Genomic DNA, 15,919 nt, shown 5'->3' with positions numbered 1-15,919 from the left:
AACATTTTTATCTCATAAATATAACCCATGTGTTGACGGCTTAGTAGTCTATGTATCCGGCATCCACTTACCGTGTGATACTTGTGGTGGGGCGGGCGCGAGGGGGAGGCGGCGGGGGGCGGTGACTCGGCGCGTCGCGACACGACATTCATGTGCTCGTAGCTGCCCACCTGGAGAATAGTCAATAGAGTGACATAATGACGTTAAATAGATAAGGAAATATATTTTATATTGACGAAAAATACTCCTTGACTCATCGAGGAGCTGTGTTAACGCTTTTCATACATGTCTTTTTTCTCTGGTTCCCTATTTAAATTGCAGTTCCATTGTGTCTTTGATTATTGGGTTTTTTCCTTGGTGGCCATACACCATCTTTCGTATCGTCCAATCGGCATGACGCTACCGATTGGATCAGTCAGAACTGACCGTGTGTGGGAGTGGAATGGCATGAGTCATGGCAATCGATTCCCACACACGCGCACGGTCAGTTCTAACTGATCTAATCGGTAGCTGGCGCGTAGGAGATTTTTTTGCTGTTATTATTCCTATGTTATATGTCACGACAATATGCTTATTTGACACGACTACCCTAAGGCTACATAGCGACACCTGGTAGCAATTAGAATATCAAAAACCCCTCGCTTGCTCGTCCCTACTCTGCTTACCCTGGACTCGAGCTCCTCAGCCCTGGCCTCTGTGCTCTGCTTCTCCTCCTGTATGAGGCGGATCTCCGTGTTGATGGCGTCAAGCTGCTCCTGCAGCATCAGCGCCAGCGCAGCCGCGTCCGTGTGACCCTCCGCGCCGGAACCCTCCGAGTTCTGACGGTTAGAAAGAGATAGAGAGAATTATAGGGGACTATAGGTGGAAAGAGAAAAACTATGCAACTTTCGTTTAACGTTAAAAAAGTTCTGATTGTTTTCGAAAAGATTAACAAATGATTGGAGATGAGCAATGGAGAGAGATTAGCAGTTTAACATTGTCAATTAAAAGCAATAAGGAGTAAAAAGGATGTGGCTACGGTTTCATTCAATGTGTGCGAAAGTAAGATAGAGCGTTACCTCTGCGTCGCTGGTGACGTCGAATGCTTGTTGCACGCTCACCAGCGCGTGCGCCTGTTGTAGCTTCTCCCACGAACCGTCCAACTGAAAAAGAAAACAAACAACCTTGATATTTTGTAAGACTTTAAAACAGACGCGTCGATATATTATTAAACAAAATTAACATTAGTTTCATATTGTACGTATAAATTGCATGCACGTAACGTGCGTGCGCGTTCGCACCTTGTGCGGGTACAGTGCGGGCGGCGGCTGCGGCGCGGCGGGCGACAGCGAGCGAGTTAAAGCATCCGTCTGTTGGATATTGAACGCGATCTCCGCCTGCAGCATCTGGCGTTTTAGCTGTAGAAGGAGCAAGTTAGTATTAGTACCAGACAGTTTACTCTTTCTTTCTCTTTTTTAGTATCAAATTCCTATGTAAGCTGCAGGTATGTGCAGGCTTTTCATGATCAAAATTGGTGAAGATAAAGTCTACTCAGTTATCGAACATTATTTGATGAAAAGATTTTTCTGTTACAGAATATTCAGTGTGTCCCGATACCAACGTCCGAGCCTTTAATGCATATTAATTTATCGACAAATTGGATCTTAAAAAAAATAAGGCTTTTTAATGGTAAACATACAAAAGGCTGACAATTGACATACAATTATGACCCTTATCACCCGAGTAACAAGTACCTGTTCTGTCTCCATGCGCCATTTCGCCAGCTCCTTGAGTATATCTGACTTTTCCGCTATGAGTTCGTCGGCGTACTTGCGCGTCTTCTCCAACTCCTGAGTGAGCGCGTTTTTCTCGTCCAGCGAGTGCATGCGCTCCTTCAGGTGGACTTGTAGCCTGAAAATTATAAAAGTTATGATTATATTTAAACCTGTAATCTGTTAAGAGGTGACAGAAAGACTGAAAAGACACACAGACTAAACTAGATAACAATACTTACAGTAAGAATAGTTATCATTGCTAGTATATAAAATTTGTTTTTTTTTACACTTAGGGCCGGGACACATAAACACGATACAACGTCGCGTCGTTGGAATCTGCGACGAGCATCGTAAAAAACTACGTCACGACATCGTAACTCGCGGCGCCACGATACGCTGCACGACGCCGTACAATGCAGGGTGAATTATCGCAGTTAATTTCGAGAAATGGATTGCACTAAACGGTCCTGCTCCTGCTGTTGTTAATAATAATATCTATGGACGCTTCACACCACGTCAGTCTGGCCCCGTGCTAAGTACCTAAAGGACTTGTGTAACTTGTGTTACGGGTACCAGACAACGGAAATATATTTAATACTTTTATACTATACATATTTAAGATTTTTATTATATGATTCACATATTTAATACACATCCATGGATCCAGGAACTTAGAAAAACTTTTTGTTCTGTCGGCGGGATTCAAACCCGCGACCCTCGGCTTGAGCTACCAACAGCCCACCAACTGAGCCACAGAGGTCGTCGTGTTAAGAAGACGGATAAAGAAAAGACAGAAACTCAGAAGATACTGGATCCACCCATTTCTTTTAATCATGAATAACGGGAGTCGTGGCACGTTATGATGTCGCGACGTAGTTTTTTACGATGTTCGTCGTAGATTATCAATTCCCAATCGTTAAACGAGCCCTGCATCGTGGTACGACACGACGTCGTATCGTGTTTATGTGGCCCGGCCCTTATGACGTCCCGCTAATACTTAGCGCATCTCGTCTCATACATTCGTCTAACTTTTTGCGGCGCATTCGTTTGCTAAAGTCATTGGATGCTGTTAAGTGTCCTATACATCCTACACTAGCCCCGTCCCGCTCGCACCCACACCAGTCCCGCTCACCTGTCGTTGGACTCAGAGAGCAGCTTGTCGACGGTGGCGGAGAGGCGCGTGTTGTGCTCCTCGTTCATGCGCAGGCGCTGGTTGAGGCGCATCAGCTCGGCGTTCTTCTCCTCCACGCTCGCCTCCAGCCGCTGGATGCGGTCCTCCGCCGAGCCGTGCCGCTCCTGCGCCTGCCGCAACAAGCCAGTTAGTGGGGGCACTCGTCACTTGGGACTTCTTAGATACGCTCATCAAAAACAAGAAAACCTCTTATTTATCAAATAACAAATTATTCTTTAGGTTAGATTTCGAGTGACAAAAGCAAATGACACATAATTATTCGCAACAGAGAATTGAGAGAAATTAAATTATAAGAAACATAATATTATACGATACACAACAAAAGATTTGAACGAGTACAATGCAACTGTGACTGGTCAACTTTTACACGTGCATTGATGACGTCAGAGCAAATTATACGCGAGTGTGACTGGGAATCAGTCAGAAGTTCTCTCTAAGGTATCCCACACAAAACTGCGAATTCGCATCGCATCGTAATGTCAGTTTCGATGCGATGTGAATTCGCAGTTATGTGTGGGAGCCCTAAATCCGCCGTTGCAAGCACTACAAAGCGCGTGACAAATGAACATGGACCGTATGACAATCGTGATAAGGCACATTACCTGACTGAGCGCCTCCATGCGCGCCTTGAGCTGCTCCTCCATCTCCGGCAGCGAGGACATCTGCGCCAACTTCTGCGTCGACAGCTCTAACTTCTCTTCTATGGCGGCTATCTTCTCTTCTTGCAGCTGCGGGTATGACGGTGAGAGTTATTGGTGTAGCTTGGCGCAATTAGTTACAAACTCAACAAGTCAACGTCTCTAAGCAAAGAGAAGCGTACATAAATTACGTGAGGCATGAGGGGGGAGGAGGCAAAAATTCTCATACTTTTCCGTAAATTGTATGGTCCCAGTGTCAAAAAGAAGCGCACATAAATTACGCAAAACATGAGAGGGGGGGAGTTAAAATTCCTTAAACTCTTACGTAATTACATTGCCGAGAGCCATTGCAATACGCTTATAACACAGAGATTAGTTTTGCATGACAGATTAGTATACAAAAAGCGAATTAAAATGAAAGATTGTAAAGTAATTTAAGATAATATTATAAAGAAGAAAAAGAATTAGCGTTTAGTCAAAAGTAATTTTAGTTTAGACTTTTAATTTGTTGTAAGTAACATTTGTGCCAAACTACGCGCACATGGTCAGCAACTAATAGATATTGTACTTGAAACTACGCGTGTTTGACCTGCAGCATGAGTGCAAACTTTATACTTTTTCAGGCAGGCGGGCAGTTTCCTTTTACTTGAGGATGTGTTTTTTTAAAGAAAAGTCATACATTTTACTATCTTATTATTTTTCTTTACAGTAACTGGGTAGTTACCATATTATCAGTCAGGAAACTGCATTATTATTATTATTATTACGTTTGATATTATAATAATTCTCGTGTTCTTTACGGCGATGATTTCGTGTACATAATTATATGGAACGGCTTTTACTTCACTTCTTACTATGACAGTGGGTTATGAATTGAGATCTGATGCGTCTCTCTTTTCGTATTTCACCGCGTGTGGCTATGTGTGGTCACGTGGTCCTGCGTGTAGTCACGCGACTCGGGCACGGGGTTCTCACCTTGAGCTGGGCCTGCTTGTGCTGGAGCTCCTGTTCCAACTTCTCGTTGAGGTCGTGCAGCGAGGTGGACTCGCGCTGCGCGTTCAGGTACCGCTTCTCAAGGGTCGTGATTCGCTCCTCCTGGAAAGTGCGTAACATTATTAGTCTCAAAATGTGCTAATTAATTGCTTGTCGATTTAATTTTTATTCACATCACAGTGCTAGTATGTGTATAAACGAGACGCGAGTCGAGACATTGCATTGTTGGGATAGAGATTTCGATGTCTACATTCTAAACAAGATGCTATAGCAACGTGATATTAAAGTAGTCTTAAACTGCATAAGACATGTTATGTCTTGCGGATAAAGCATAAAGATCAGTTTGAATATTGAAATCGATAAACAACATAGATGATGCTTACTTTGATCTTAGTAATCGATATATTATACTTTCTCATTTAGGCCAAACTATACCGTAGTACTTGATAAGGGGGGAGGGAAGGGGGTCTCCCTAACGTATGAAAGAGCGAGTTGGACTCGCCCATAAAGGGTTCTGCAGCAGTTGTCAGTGGTTGTCGATTGGACAAGTACGATGGATAGTAATGAGGGGGGGGACCCCAGGACTCCCCCCTTATACACGCCGTAGTCATTACTACATGACCGTAGTAATGACTACGGTAGATTTTGATGGCCAGACAAACATCGCATAGACTCCAGAAACTTCAATAGCTCGATTCAGACAGTTGGTTCCGTACCTGGTCCTCCTTCTGCGCGACGTTCTCTCGCAGGTCCCGCTGCAGCTTGGCCACCTCGTCCTGCTTCTTGGCCAGCTCCTTCTCACCCTTGGCCAGCTTGTCCTCGAGGTCGGTGACCTTGTTGTTGAGCTCCGCCACTCGCCGCTGCCACGAGCTCAGCTCCGCCGACTGTGTTATACAGATGTGAGTAATGGCTGACTGTGACGTCATATTATGGTAAGCGATATAAGTGTAAGGGGGTGTCAAAGTATTACGTGACCTTTTTTGAAGAGTTAGGCCCTCTCCCTAAGCCTTCTTACAAACGAACGACACAACAAGGCAGCCGTCGACAGTTGACAGCTGCCGTCGGCAAGTGCCGTTCGTCTGTAAGAGCGCTAGCTTGTAGTATTTCGTATTACTTGAACGCTCCCCAAAACATCTCAAGGTTTCATATTGCACATCCTTGATACAGATTCATTTTCATTAAAATTCTACATGTCACTGCGCGATCCAGAAATAAGATTGACAAATTGACTTGCAGTATCAATAAATGATTAGGTCAAAATAAATGCATATGCAATACTCGGCCTAGAGAATGAATGTTATCTTTTACTTTTATCGAGTTTATAATTTTGAAAGATGCCAATTCTCTATAGTTCAGAAAGAATGCTCCAAAATTATAGTATGGGACTTATTATTTTAAGTAATAAATGTTATTCGTTTATACACATGATACATACATAGCAATGATGTTATGGCTGCATTTTATTACATGTACGGTGCGGTATGTTCATGCATATACATGATATTATTTAATTACATAGATAAGAATATTCAGCAAGAACATTCCTTAAAAGTTACTTATATCTATTTACATAATAATATGGTTAGTATATTTTGACGGTATGAAGTATGGTTCTATAGACGAATCTATAATAGGGATTGGGTAATGTGATGTCTGAACTATGGTTTGTGTCAGTTATATGTGCGGTTGTTGTATGAGTATGACGTATGTTTTGCTATCTACTGATATAATACGAATTAAAATACAATAATTAATTATTATATTTTTGTAATAAAATATGATTTATATTTCTGCATAATGAAGGTTTATTTCTTTCTTTAAAATACTTATAATATCTTATACGAACATGCATCTACGAAATAATAAGCTATAAGCATGCCAATAAATATAAGTAAATTAAATTATTACGGCCATGTCGAATGAAACAGGTTTATATTTATAAAACGAGTGAATCCTAGTCATATTTTTTACATTTGAAATCATAAATTTCACAAGAAATTATTCAATTTCAATAAGTGGGAATATCATGAAATTATGTCTTAGTACAGACATAACTGATTAATTGACAGATGGCGGATCTACGTCATTTTGTCGGATTACCTCAATTCAAACGTGATCTGCTTGTTGGGTTCGACATAGCCCGACGAAACTACGTAGGTCCGCTATTCGCCTAGGAATCATTTTCTCCGATAGTAAGATCTAGCTACATCTGATCATGACAAGTATGTATAATGGTAATTTGAACATGATTATGAAATAATCATTCGTTAATTATTAATGAATATATTAACGCTTTAATAATTAAAGAAGAGGACACATGGGGCCTGCATATGATATAGGATTAGCTGACGTACAACATAGAAACGATGGCGAAGCTCACAAATAAATATTTGGAACAAACCACGAGTATATAAAAGTGCTCTTCAAACGTTTTTATATATAATTTTTTTTTTTAATACAAAATTAAATCTGTACACTGTAATGTTAGAAGTAGCTTTTTCGATATTTTATCAACGGTCAGATTTTAGTGAGCTGAATACCTATGTAATATATACCATCAATAAGGATATAACTTATATAAATCCATATTATGATTTATGGTACAATTTAATTTTTGTTTGTTTCCTAAATAGGTAACTACAACATTTCCACGTTGCCACATTACCACTCTATCTGAGCCCATATCATATACAGACTCTTACTGCCGCACTCAGAGACGAATATTATTTACCTGTAATTAAATTAAAAGTTTGACAGATAGAAAAGGGGCTTATATCAAAATCTTCATTTAATTACAGTTAAGTCACAGACATAGATCAAGATAGATACCGCATGTGTATGTACTTCGTGTGCCATATCGCGGTCCCAAACGACGAGCAATGCTCGTCTTTCGAAAGTCTGTTCTTTAGTCTGCGCTCCATCGTTATCGGAATCGGACGTCAATCGGATTGAAAAAATGCCTCAATTATGCCGTATTAGGCTGCAGAAATTCGAATAGAAACGTTGGCCCAGGTAATGGGCACGTTTCTTATCATCAGTACGTAATTACAGTAGGTAGGAAAAAAGTGGCACGCTCGTGATCATACAAATGGAGGGACATGCGGTATTTATTTTGATCTACGTCTGCGAGTTAAGTAAATAATATTCGTCTCTGAGTGCGGCAGTTTGTCCCTCTCTACACGCGTCTGCTGACCTGTTTGGCGATAGTGTTTTGTAGTTCGGCAAGTCGCCCACCGTCCGACCCCTCCGTACTACCATCCTGCGCGCAACACCAACACAAACAACAATTAAGCTCACACACTGCCTCATGCCTTACGTCTAACGCCCGCTACAACGATGGAACTGCACAGTTTTGTCGCAGGCATATAATGGTATACGTGTCGAAGCCATTAAGTTAAACTAGCGAGCCATTTAGACAAACGTAATAATTTAAAGCCTAGGTCGGCCTAGGCCCGTTTATTGATCGCGGTTAAAATTATTCATTTTTGATAACATTATATTTTAGTTCTAGACAGTCAACAGAGTTGTGTGCAATATTTTAGGTGCTTCTGTTTCTTTTAGCATACTTGTTTGTTAAAAATAATAATTATTATATACGACTCAATCAGCGTTTAAACAAAGCGCCTTTTAATTTATTTAAGACTGAACTGTGCAGTTTTATCGCTACATGTGTAGCAGGACTAAGAAAGTTAGCTGTTAAAAGAGGTTGCTTCGATGTGGCACGCCGCACATCAAACAAACCCATTTTAGTACAACTTGCATTTATCTGCGGTGTCTTTATTTTCCTAAGCAAACAACATAAAGATCGCTTGGTAAAAATAAAAGAGGGCACAGTGTTTGATTGAATTTGCAGAGAGAGAGAGAGAGAGAGAGAGAGAGAGAGAGAGGGAGGGAGGGAGAGGGCTCGCTATTGGTAAATCGCCATTGGACAGTGACACAAGCGCCGACTGCTCTCTAAATTTTCTCCAAGCGACCATAGAGTTGTGCGCGGCCTATAATATTATATCCACATTTGGAGTGGCCAAAAAGTGTGTCACTACTCACTAAAGTTCCTTAATTGTCAAAATGTATAAAATAATTAGCTAATCTTTCGTTTGATTTGGGACGAGTACAATATGAGTAGGTATCACAAAATTGTATGTGCTTTTTTGTTTTGAAAAGCCTAAAAATAAGAAGTGTTTTCTAATAGTTTCATGCACTTAGCTTCCAGTTAGGCACTCTAATGCCATTAGATCTAAAGTTTAAAACCTAAAAAGTATATCAAAATATATTCGAAATCATGGAAACATTGCAATATCACGTCGATCCATATTTTACCTTATTTATTTAGACCGCTATTTTCTCTATTTGCAAGTTTTCGTGTCAATATGAATCTTTTTTTTGTGTCTTTGTGTTTGTGTCATGTGTATGCGTGACATAGACTATGTCACGCATACACATGACACAAACACTATGTCACATAGTATAATAATATGTATATTGTATCTTTCTCTGTTTGTGTTGATGATGTTAAGCTGTGTGTAAAGTTCACATCACCGTCCGTGTGCATAGTGCATACGTATTTCACTGTGTGAAGCACGTACGCAAGTACATAGTACATATTGTGTAGATTACGTACTATGTCTGTGTACGCACATACGAGTATGCATCTTTCTTCGTATGCCGATTGCCGTTGCGTCTGTGTGTATATCTGTGTACCGAGCGCGCGTGTGTTGTATCCGTATAACACGTGTTTGTGTGATCTGTGTGCGTGTGTGTGTGTGTGTGCGGACCTTGGGCGCCTGCTGCTCGCCGTTGTCCGGTGAGCCGGAGACGGTGCCGTTCTCTTTGGGCTTGTCGCCGTCCGTGTCAGACTGCTTGTACTGCTGAAGCTGAAAACACAATATTATTTAATGGTCATTGCTGGTAAGATATAATATTATGGGGAACCTTAAAATAATTCGGGAAGAAACAAGTATACAGCTTATAAACTAGGCGATGGCGATATATCAAGTTGCACCCGTTTGTGGCGGTCTGGGCTATTGCTAATTGTTTGTCTACTAGACTTAGAGAAAAAATTATCAAAAGTTCTATTCTCTGTGGTATTCCTACTTAGGAACGATATTCTTTGATATTTACCTCCTCTTTGGTGAGAGCTAGCTCCTCCTCCAGCGCGGTGTTTCTCTCCAGCGCAACTCGCAGCCTTTCTCGCACCTGAAAAATTTGATATTTACAAGTAAGCACATTTTTTAAGGAATCTTAAGGGAAAAAACATATATCATCATGTTTGTTGGGCAAAAGCGACATATCGACCGTAAGTGCGGGCTCTGTTGCTTGACTATCTCCGTCCTTTAAAAAATTAATCTTCATAAAAAAACTAAGATTGTCGATAACTTCGATTTATGTGCGTAAGCTATAATACCAAAGCACAACCGTTGAGCGCTAGGACCAGAATGATTTTGCTTGAAATTCTACGTAGTCCGCGACCGCACTTACCAAGCAGAATAAACAACAGTACCTTCTCGTCCAACGCCTTGTGGTGCTCGAACAGGCTCTTGAGCGCCTTGAGCACCTCCACCTCGGAGGAGACGCCGGACTGCGCGGCCGCCTGCCGCTTCACCACCGTCATGCGCAGCGAGCGCTCGTGTCGCGACACCAGACATTCTAGATGCTCCAGGAGCAGCTGGAATACAGGTGAATTAGTTACAATTAGTGTTGTCAGGTAACCCGATAACGAGCCAGCTTAGCCGGATATTTGTATAAAAAGACCGGACGTTGTACTGCGTACCAAGTAGAGGTAGAAATCAAGTCAATTTTTTTTAATGAAATAAGGGGGCAAACGAGCAAACGGGTCACCTGATGGAAAGCAACTTCCGTCGCCCATGGACACTCGCAGCATCAGAAGAGCTGCAGGTGCGTTGCCGACCTTTTAAGAGGGAATATGGTAATAGGGGAGGGTAGGGAAGGGAATGGGGTAGGGGATTGGGCCTCCGGTAAACTCACTCACTCGGGGAAATACAGCGCAAGCGCTGTTTCGCGCCGGTTTTCTATGAGAACGTGGTATTTCTCCGGTCGAGCTGGCCCATTCGAGCCGAAGCATGGCTCTCCCACGTCTATATTTTGATAATTTTATTTCTTGTCCCTATCTCTGTTATTTGTATTGTATCTTTATCTCTCTTTATTCAACAAAGATGCTTAGATAAAGTCGCGCAATATTTTCGACTCGATGCATAATTACTCGCAACAACGATCTTTGAAGTAAGTATCCAAATCCTATGTAGCGAATTGATTACAGACTTCTATCACTAATGGGCCACACCAGAGAGAAGCATTCTGGTGGAATAAAACATAATACTCTAGTAGGATAAGCGATATTCTACTGCAACTGAGTCATAGCTGATGAGTCTCTTATTAATCTCAGCAGTAAGTACATACCCTGGTGTTGTTCCTCTCGGCCTTGAGTTCGGAGATCTCCTCCTCTCGCTCCAGCAGCTGCTCGCGGGCAGCATTTAGCTCCTTCGTGAGGGTCGCGAACTCCTGCGAACAAAGGCTCGAATTAGTCCTGTGGCTGAGCAAATATCGCACAAGCGATCATTAGAAACGGTGGCGAATCTGAACGCCAATAGCTTTGTTCACACTGTGCCTTTTTCTGTTCGTCAGGGACATGCGTTATAACGCAGTCAACAGCGAACGTGAGGCATGCCCGCGACGCATGCCCTCTGACCGTATTCAAAACTTCAAAAATGACAATATTGGCGTTGCGTTCCTTGACGCATTCAATTATTGAATGCGCCAATATGAAAGTTGATAACGAAAATTGAAGATGCAAGTGCACAGTGTGGACATAGCTAATGAAGAGAAGTTGTCCTATGTCCTATGCAAGCGTTGTAACTTTCGCGATTATTATAATATTATTATATAGATTATTCAATAGATTCTTGGCAGTCTAGAAAATATTATATAGATTTCACTGGCAAGAAGGTTTTATCTTAACCCTAAGGGCGGGTTGCACCAACTAACTTTAACTAGAACAAACTTCAACCATAACAAAATGTCAAATGAACTGTCAAATCTCGAGTAAAAGTCCTTAATGGACGCCATATTTGACGATAACCTTATTTATTAGTTAGTTAGTTAACTATAACTACGCCAGTATCCCTAAGTAGTCTGTGACTACGCCTCTGGTGCAACCCACCCTAAGTAATAACTAATAAGTAAATAAAAATATAAAATCGTCTATAGTACTAAATTTTCACCATCAATAAGATATTTTTGTATATAAAATGATCACAGCGTTATTGCTAAGTGCAAATTTAAAATTCAGAGCTCGTCCGGGAGCTACAGCTTTTACTTACTTTAATAAACTTATACCAATTGATAACATATAGTTCATTCGCGTTGAATTTGCATTGAATCGCCACTGCGAACATGAAATTAATTTCGATTGGTCCTTAACACGTGCTGCTATAATCATTGGTAAATTTCATAACCATAAAACTATGTTAGTTACAAAGGTTAATAAAACAATATAATTTCTATGTCTACTGTCTACTCAACTGCTGCTTAAAATAGGAGCTGCTCTAATTTACCGATTCCTTTTTAGAATAACAAGTAGACATGACACTTTAAAGAACCGTTTAATTAGCTGCCATTCTACCAAAGGAATGTCTTTTGATAAAATAAGTATCCCTTACAATATTGATCATAGTTTTCTGGTATAGTAAATTGTCAAAACATCCCAAGAGTAATAAACTGCAGAAGGTAAAACGTTCAGGACAAAAAATACAATACTTGCTTTAGAATTTATTGGCCAAACAAAAGTTAGTTATGACAATGAACTGCAGTAGAGTGATATTAGACAAATATACCCATATGAGTAACTTTTTTCTGGTAATGCATAAATTAAAATAGTGTTCAAGTTTACTAGTTGAAATCGGTCACTAGGTATAGATGAATTTAATTGGCGAATCGGCATTTGCACTATAAGGCTGTAGACTGTTAATTATAATTTATAGTGCAATCACGCGCAAAAGATATTAAAATCTTATTTCAGCATACATCATATTATACGGTACCACTAATTTCTCTATTCTGCAACATCACTTGAAAAATACAATATAAGTACTAAAAGTATACACTAATTTTACAGTTAAGATATTCCCAGTCTACCACATTGCAGTGAGACTACAACTAAACAATAAACAATGAACTCCCCAGGTGGAGCGTTATTACGAGCGAGTGGAAAAAGCAAATCTGTTGTGTAATATAATATTTTCCAATGTAATATGATTCGTGGTTGTGGGGGCCCCGCGCGCGGTCTCCAGGCCCCCGGGGTGGGCCCTCGTAGCCCCCGCCACATTGACGGCATTACGGCCCTGCTGTTTATCGGGCCCCGAATGATTATAACTACCAACTATTTTTCTTGTTATTTTTTTTTATAGTTGGTAGTTCACTTTGTGTTTAAATTTTTTACAAAGACGATATTTTAGTAAAATAATAAGAACTAATGCTTACTTTCCGCCACCCAAGATCCAAAGAAGAAGCCAGAAGGGTAACTACTCGTTATTACGTTTTTTAATTTTACGTGGGAGAGCCATGCTTCGGCACGAATGGACCGGCTCGACCGGAGAAATACCACGTTCTCAGAGAAAACCGGCGTGAAACAGGGCTTGCGCTGTGTTTCGCCGAGTGAGTGAGTTTACCGGAGGCCCAATTCCCTTCCCTTCCCATTTATTCCCTATTACCTTATTCCCTCTTAAAAGGCCCGCAACGCACCTGCAGTTCTTCTGATGCTGCGAGTGTCCATGGGCGACGGAAGTTGCTTTCCATCAGGTGACCCGTTTGCTCATTTGCCCCTTATTTCATTAAAAAAAAGTAGGGTGCCAGTGGAGAATACAAATTATTCTTAGTTTATTCCTAGGTTCTCAATTCACTCTATCAGTTAAATGTCTATAATCTATATTATTGAAGATTATTAAGGACATCGTCTGTGCCTAACGTGGACCCTAAAAGTTTATAACTCATTTAAGAACCCAGCTGTTCTGGCTCTATATTATGTTCAATACAAGATATTGGAATCCAGGCTACTAGATTAGAATTCGTCGGTAGTGTTACATAACAGGCCAAATTTAGCCGGAGCCAAGTGGAACGACGTGAGTCGTGACGGCCTTGAGGCCGGAGGCTGGAGGCTTGAGGCGACATACGCGAAATACCTCAGGGGTTTCTCACACAAATTAACTTAAATATCACTTGACAGCTGAAATACTATACAATATAATACTACTGCATTGTATTATATGCGGTATTGAATATTGCTAGTTATTAGAAGCTCATGTTGAAAAATAAATTATTTAAATTGATTTAGCAGACGTCCGGTACCCTTCACCGGACACCAGACATTTTGGACTGGTACTACCGAATCATTGCGGGATTCTGATGTTAAAGATTGTGAAACTGAGTCTGCTCAGAAACATGGAAAATAGGAATCGCCATAATTATTTCGAATTCTATTGCATGATTGGTTTGGCGAAATGTACACACCATAGCAAAACGCAGTCTTAATCATTACACAAAAGATATTTCAAAGAATTAGGTTCACTTCCAGTTGTATCTCAAATCAGAGGTAGCCGGAAGCGTACAATAGCGACAACATCCGTTAGACACGGGCGATGTTATCTCGGAGAAAACGAGCAAAAGAAACACAGACAAAAGAATAAAAGCTCGTATGTCCGCATGAAAAGCAAACATTTTCCGAGTCAATATGTTCAGTATTTTGAGCGGTAAACACCGTGGGCTAGATAACTGAAGGCTCCGGCCTTGCCTTGACTCCGGCTCGGGCACCATTAGTGCTCTTTGAGGTAAATTGGCCGGTGAAGTTGCAGCCTGAGGTGCTGTTGCATATTTATTGCCCCAGAAACTTATTTTAAGACATTCTCAAGAAAGGGGCATATTTTTAAACGCGTGACGCTCATGAGTCGGTATGTCGGAATCAAAACAGAATTTAAAATTGTAAGAGCTCAGCACACGCCTTCTAGCGAAAAGCTTGCGACAAGAATAAACACGAAGGCCCTCGACCCAAATAATATGGTGCATATCCGTAGTGGACATCTTATAATATGTTGGGACAGATCTCTCAGTCAATAAGAGGTATGCACCGCTTTGGAACCTCCAAAAATAAGACTCATATTTTGTGATAAAAGTAGTTCCGCTCATTCCTTAGGCTGCGTTTCCATCTCTGGTGGAAACGCAGCCCCAATCTGGTGATTGTCCCAATTAAAGAATGGGCGAATTTTTTTTTGTTTTTGAACGTCTTGATAACCAATGGAAACACCGCTAAACCCCTAAAAAATTAGTATACGGCATCGGCAACCAATCAAAACCTGTTGATAACTCTTTACTCCACCAAAGTTGTCGCTGAAACCAGACCACAGACAATTAACCCTCGCCGTGGCTCCACTACCCTTGGCCCTAATCTCGAGGAGCTCGAGCGCTCGAGGGCTCGAGTGCGATTAATGAGGTCCATTACTCTGGCTCAGCGGCGGCGGAGCCACATAATTGCGTATCAGGTGAGTGAAGGGTTAAACCTCGCTGTCAGTGTCTTCTCTTAGTAAAATGACTAAACCAAACAATATAAATTATACAAAAAATATTTTCTGCAAAAACCTTATTGTTTATGGGGCTGTCGGTGGGATCTGAACTATAAGTCACGCTATTTAGAAAAAGTGTTTACTGTGGTTCATTCTGCTTTGATAGCTGGTAAAATTGGCAGCTGATACAAGGGTATTCGATTGTGTTGAAATAGATACATGGAGAGTAATAAAGTTTTACTTCTTGTCGCTTGTGGACAACCTCACACCACTATTATAGATGTCACATGTGACATGACACGTCATTCCATACTAGTACCTGTATAACGACACATAAGGGTGAGAATTACCTGCAGCAGCGCGGTGTGCACGCGGCAGGTGCACACGGCACCGTTCTTGCGCGAGCACGGCGCGCCGAGCAGCGCGCACGCGCCGCCGCCGCGCTGCAGCATCACGCGCGACCATCGCACGCGACCATCACACGCGCACCCACCACTCCATCGCGACTTGGGTACTGTTCATTGCTGCTTTTTATCGTTCAATCGCGTTTCCGCGTCTTCAGCACTGTTCATCTCTTTTAATATTGTTTTTTTACGACTTTAAAACACTGATACTATTGCCTTATCGCGCCTTGACCACTGTTCATCGTTGTTATTTTAACATTATATCTAATACATATCACGTCTTGAATAATGTTAATTGCTTTTACTATTGTTATATCGCGTCTTGAACACGTTCACCGCTGCCACTGTAGTTTTGTCGCGTTTTTAAGACTGT

At 41.2% G+C, this 15,919-nt stretch overlaps 1 protein-coding gene across 9 annotated transcripts in view; it reads right to left on the bottom strand.

Moving 5' to 3' along the window:
• The window catches only part of LOC121733806 (liprin-alpha-1), a 112,668-nt gene that overhangs the window by 10,669 nt on the left and 86,080 nt on the right, over nucleotides 1–15,919 (bottom strand). For 5 of the 9 annotated variants that reach the window (XM_042124167.1, XM_042124169.1, XM_042124172.1 and 2 more), the window contains exons 2-15: nucleotides 10,992–11,093; nucleotides 10,075–10,239; nucleotides 9,696–9,770; nucleotides 9,350–9,448; nucleotides 7,771–7,836; nucleotides 5,294–5,461; nucleotides 4,560–4,679; nucleotides 3,549–3,674; nucleotides 2,887–3,056; nucleotides 1,734–1,890; nucleotides 1,281–1,397; nucleotides 1,059–1,142; nucleotides 666–818; nucleotides 72–170 (exon numbers count right to left, since the gene is read on the bottom strand). In XM_042124167.1, the coding sequence (XP_041980101.1) occupies nucleotides 72–170; nucleotides 666–818; nucleotides 1,059–1,142; nucleotides 1,281–1,397; nucleotides 1,734–1,890; nucleotides 2,887–3,056; nucleotides 3,549–3,674; nucleotides 4,560–4,679; nucleotides 5,294–5,461; nucleotides 7,771–7,836; nucleotides 9,350–9,448; nucleotides 9,696–9,770; nucleotides 10,075–10,239; nucleotides 10,992–11,093 (1,701 nt within the window). The remainder of the gene's footprint in view (nucleotides 1–71; nucleotides 171–665; nucleotides 819–1,058; nucleotides 1,143–1,280; nucleotides 1,398–1,733; nucleotides 1,891–2,886; nucleotides 3,057–3,548; nucleotides 3,675–4,559; nucleotides 4,680–5,293; nucleotides 5,462–7,770; nucleotides 7,837–9,349; nucleotides 9,449–9,695; nucleotides 9,771–10,074; nucleotides 10,240–10,991; nucleotides 11,094–15,919) is intronic. The other 4 variants (XM_042124168.1, XM_042124174.1, XM_042124175.1 and 1 more) reach the window with 4 other exon arrangements.

Source organism: Aricia agestis, chromosome 14 (assembly GCF_905147365.1).
Source record: "Aricia agestis chromosome 14, ilAriAges1.1, whole genome shotgun sequence".
Classification (NCBI taxonomy): Eukaryota; Metazoa; Arthropoda; class Insecta; order Lepidoptera; family Lycaenidae; genus Aricia; species Aricia agestis.
Note: the sequence above shows the minus strand (reverse complement) of the source record. Positions and strands in the feature narration are given on the sequence as shown.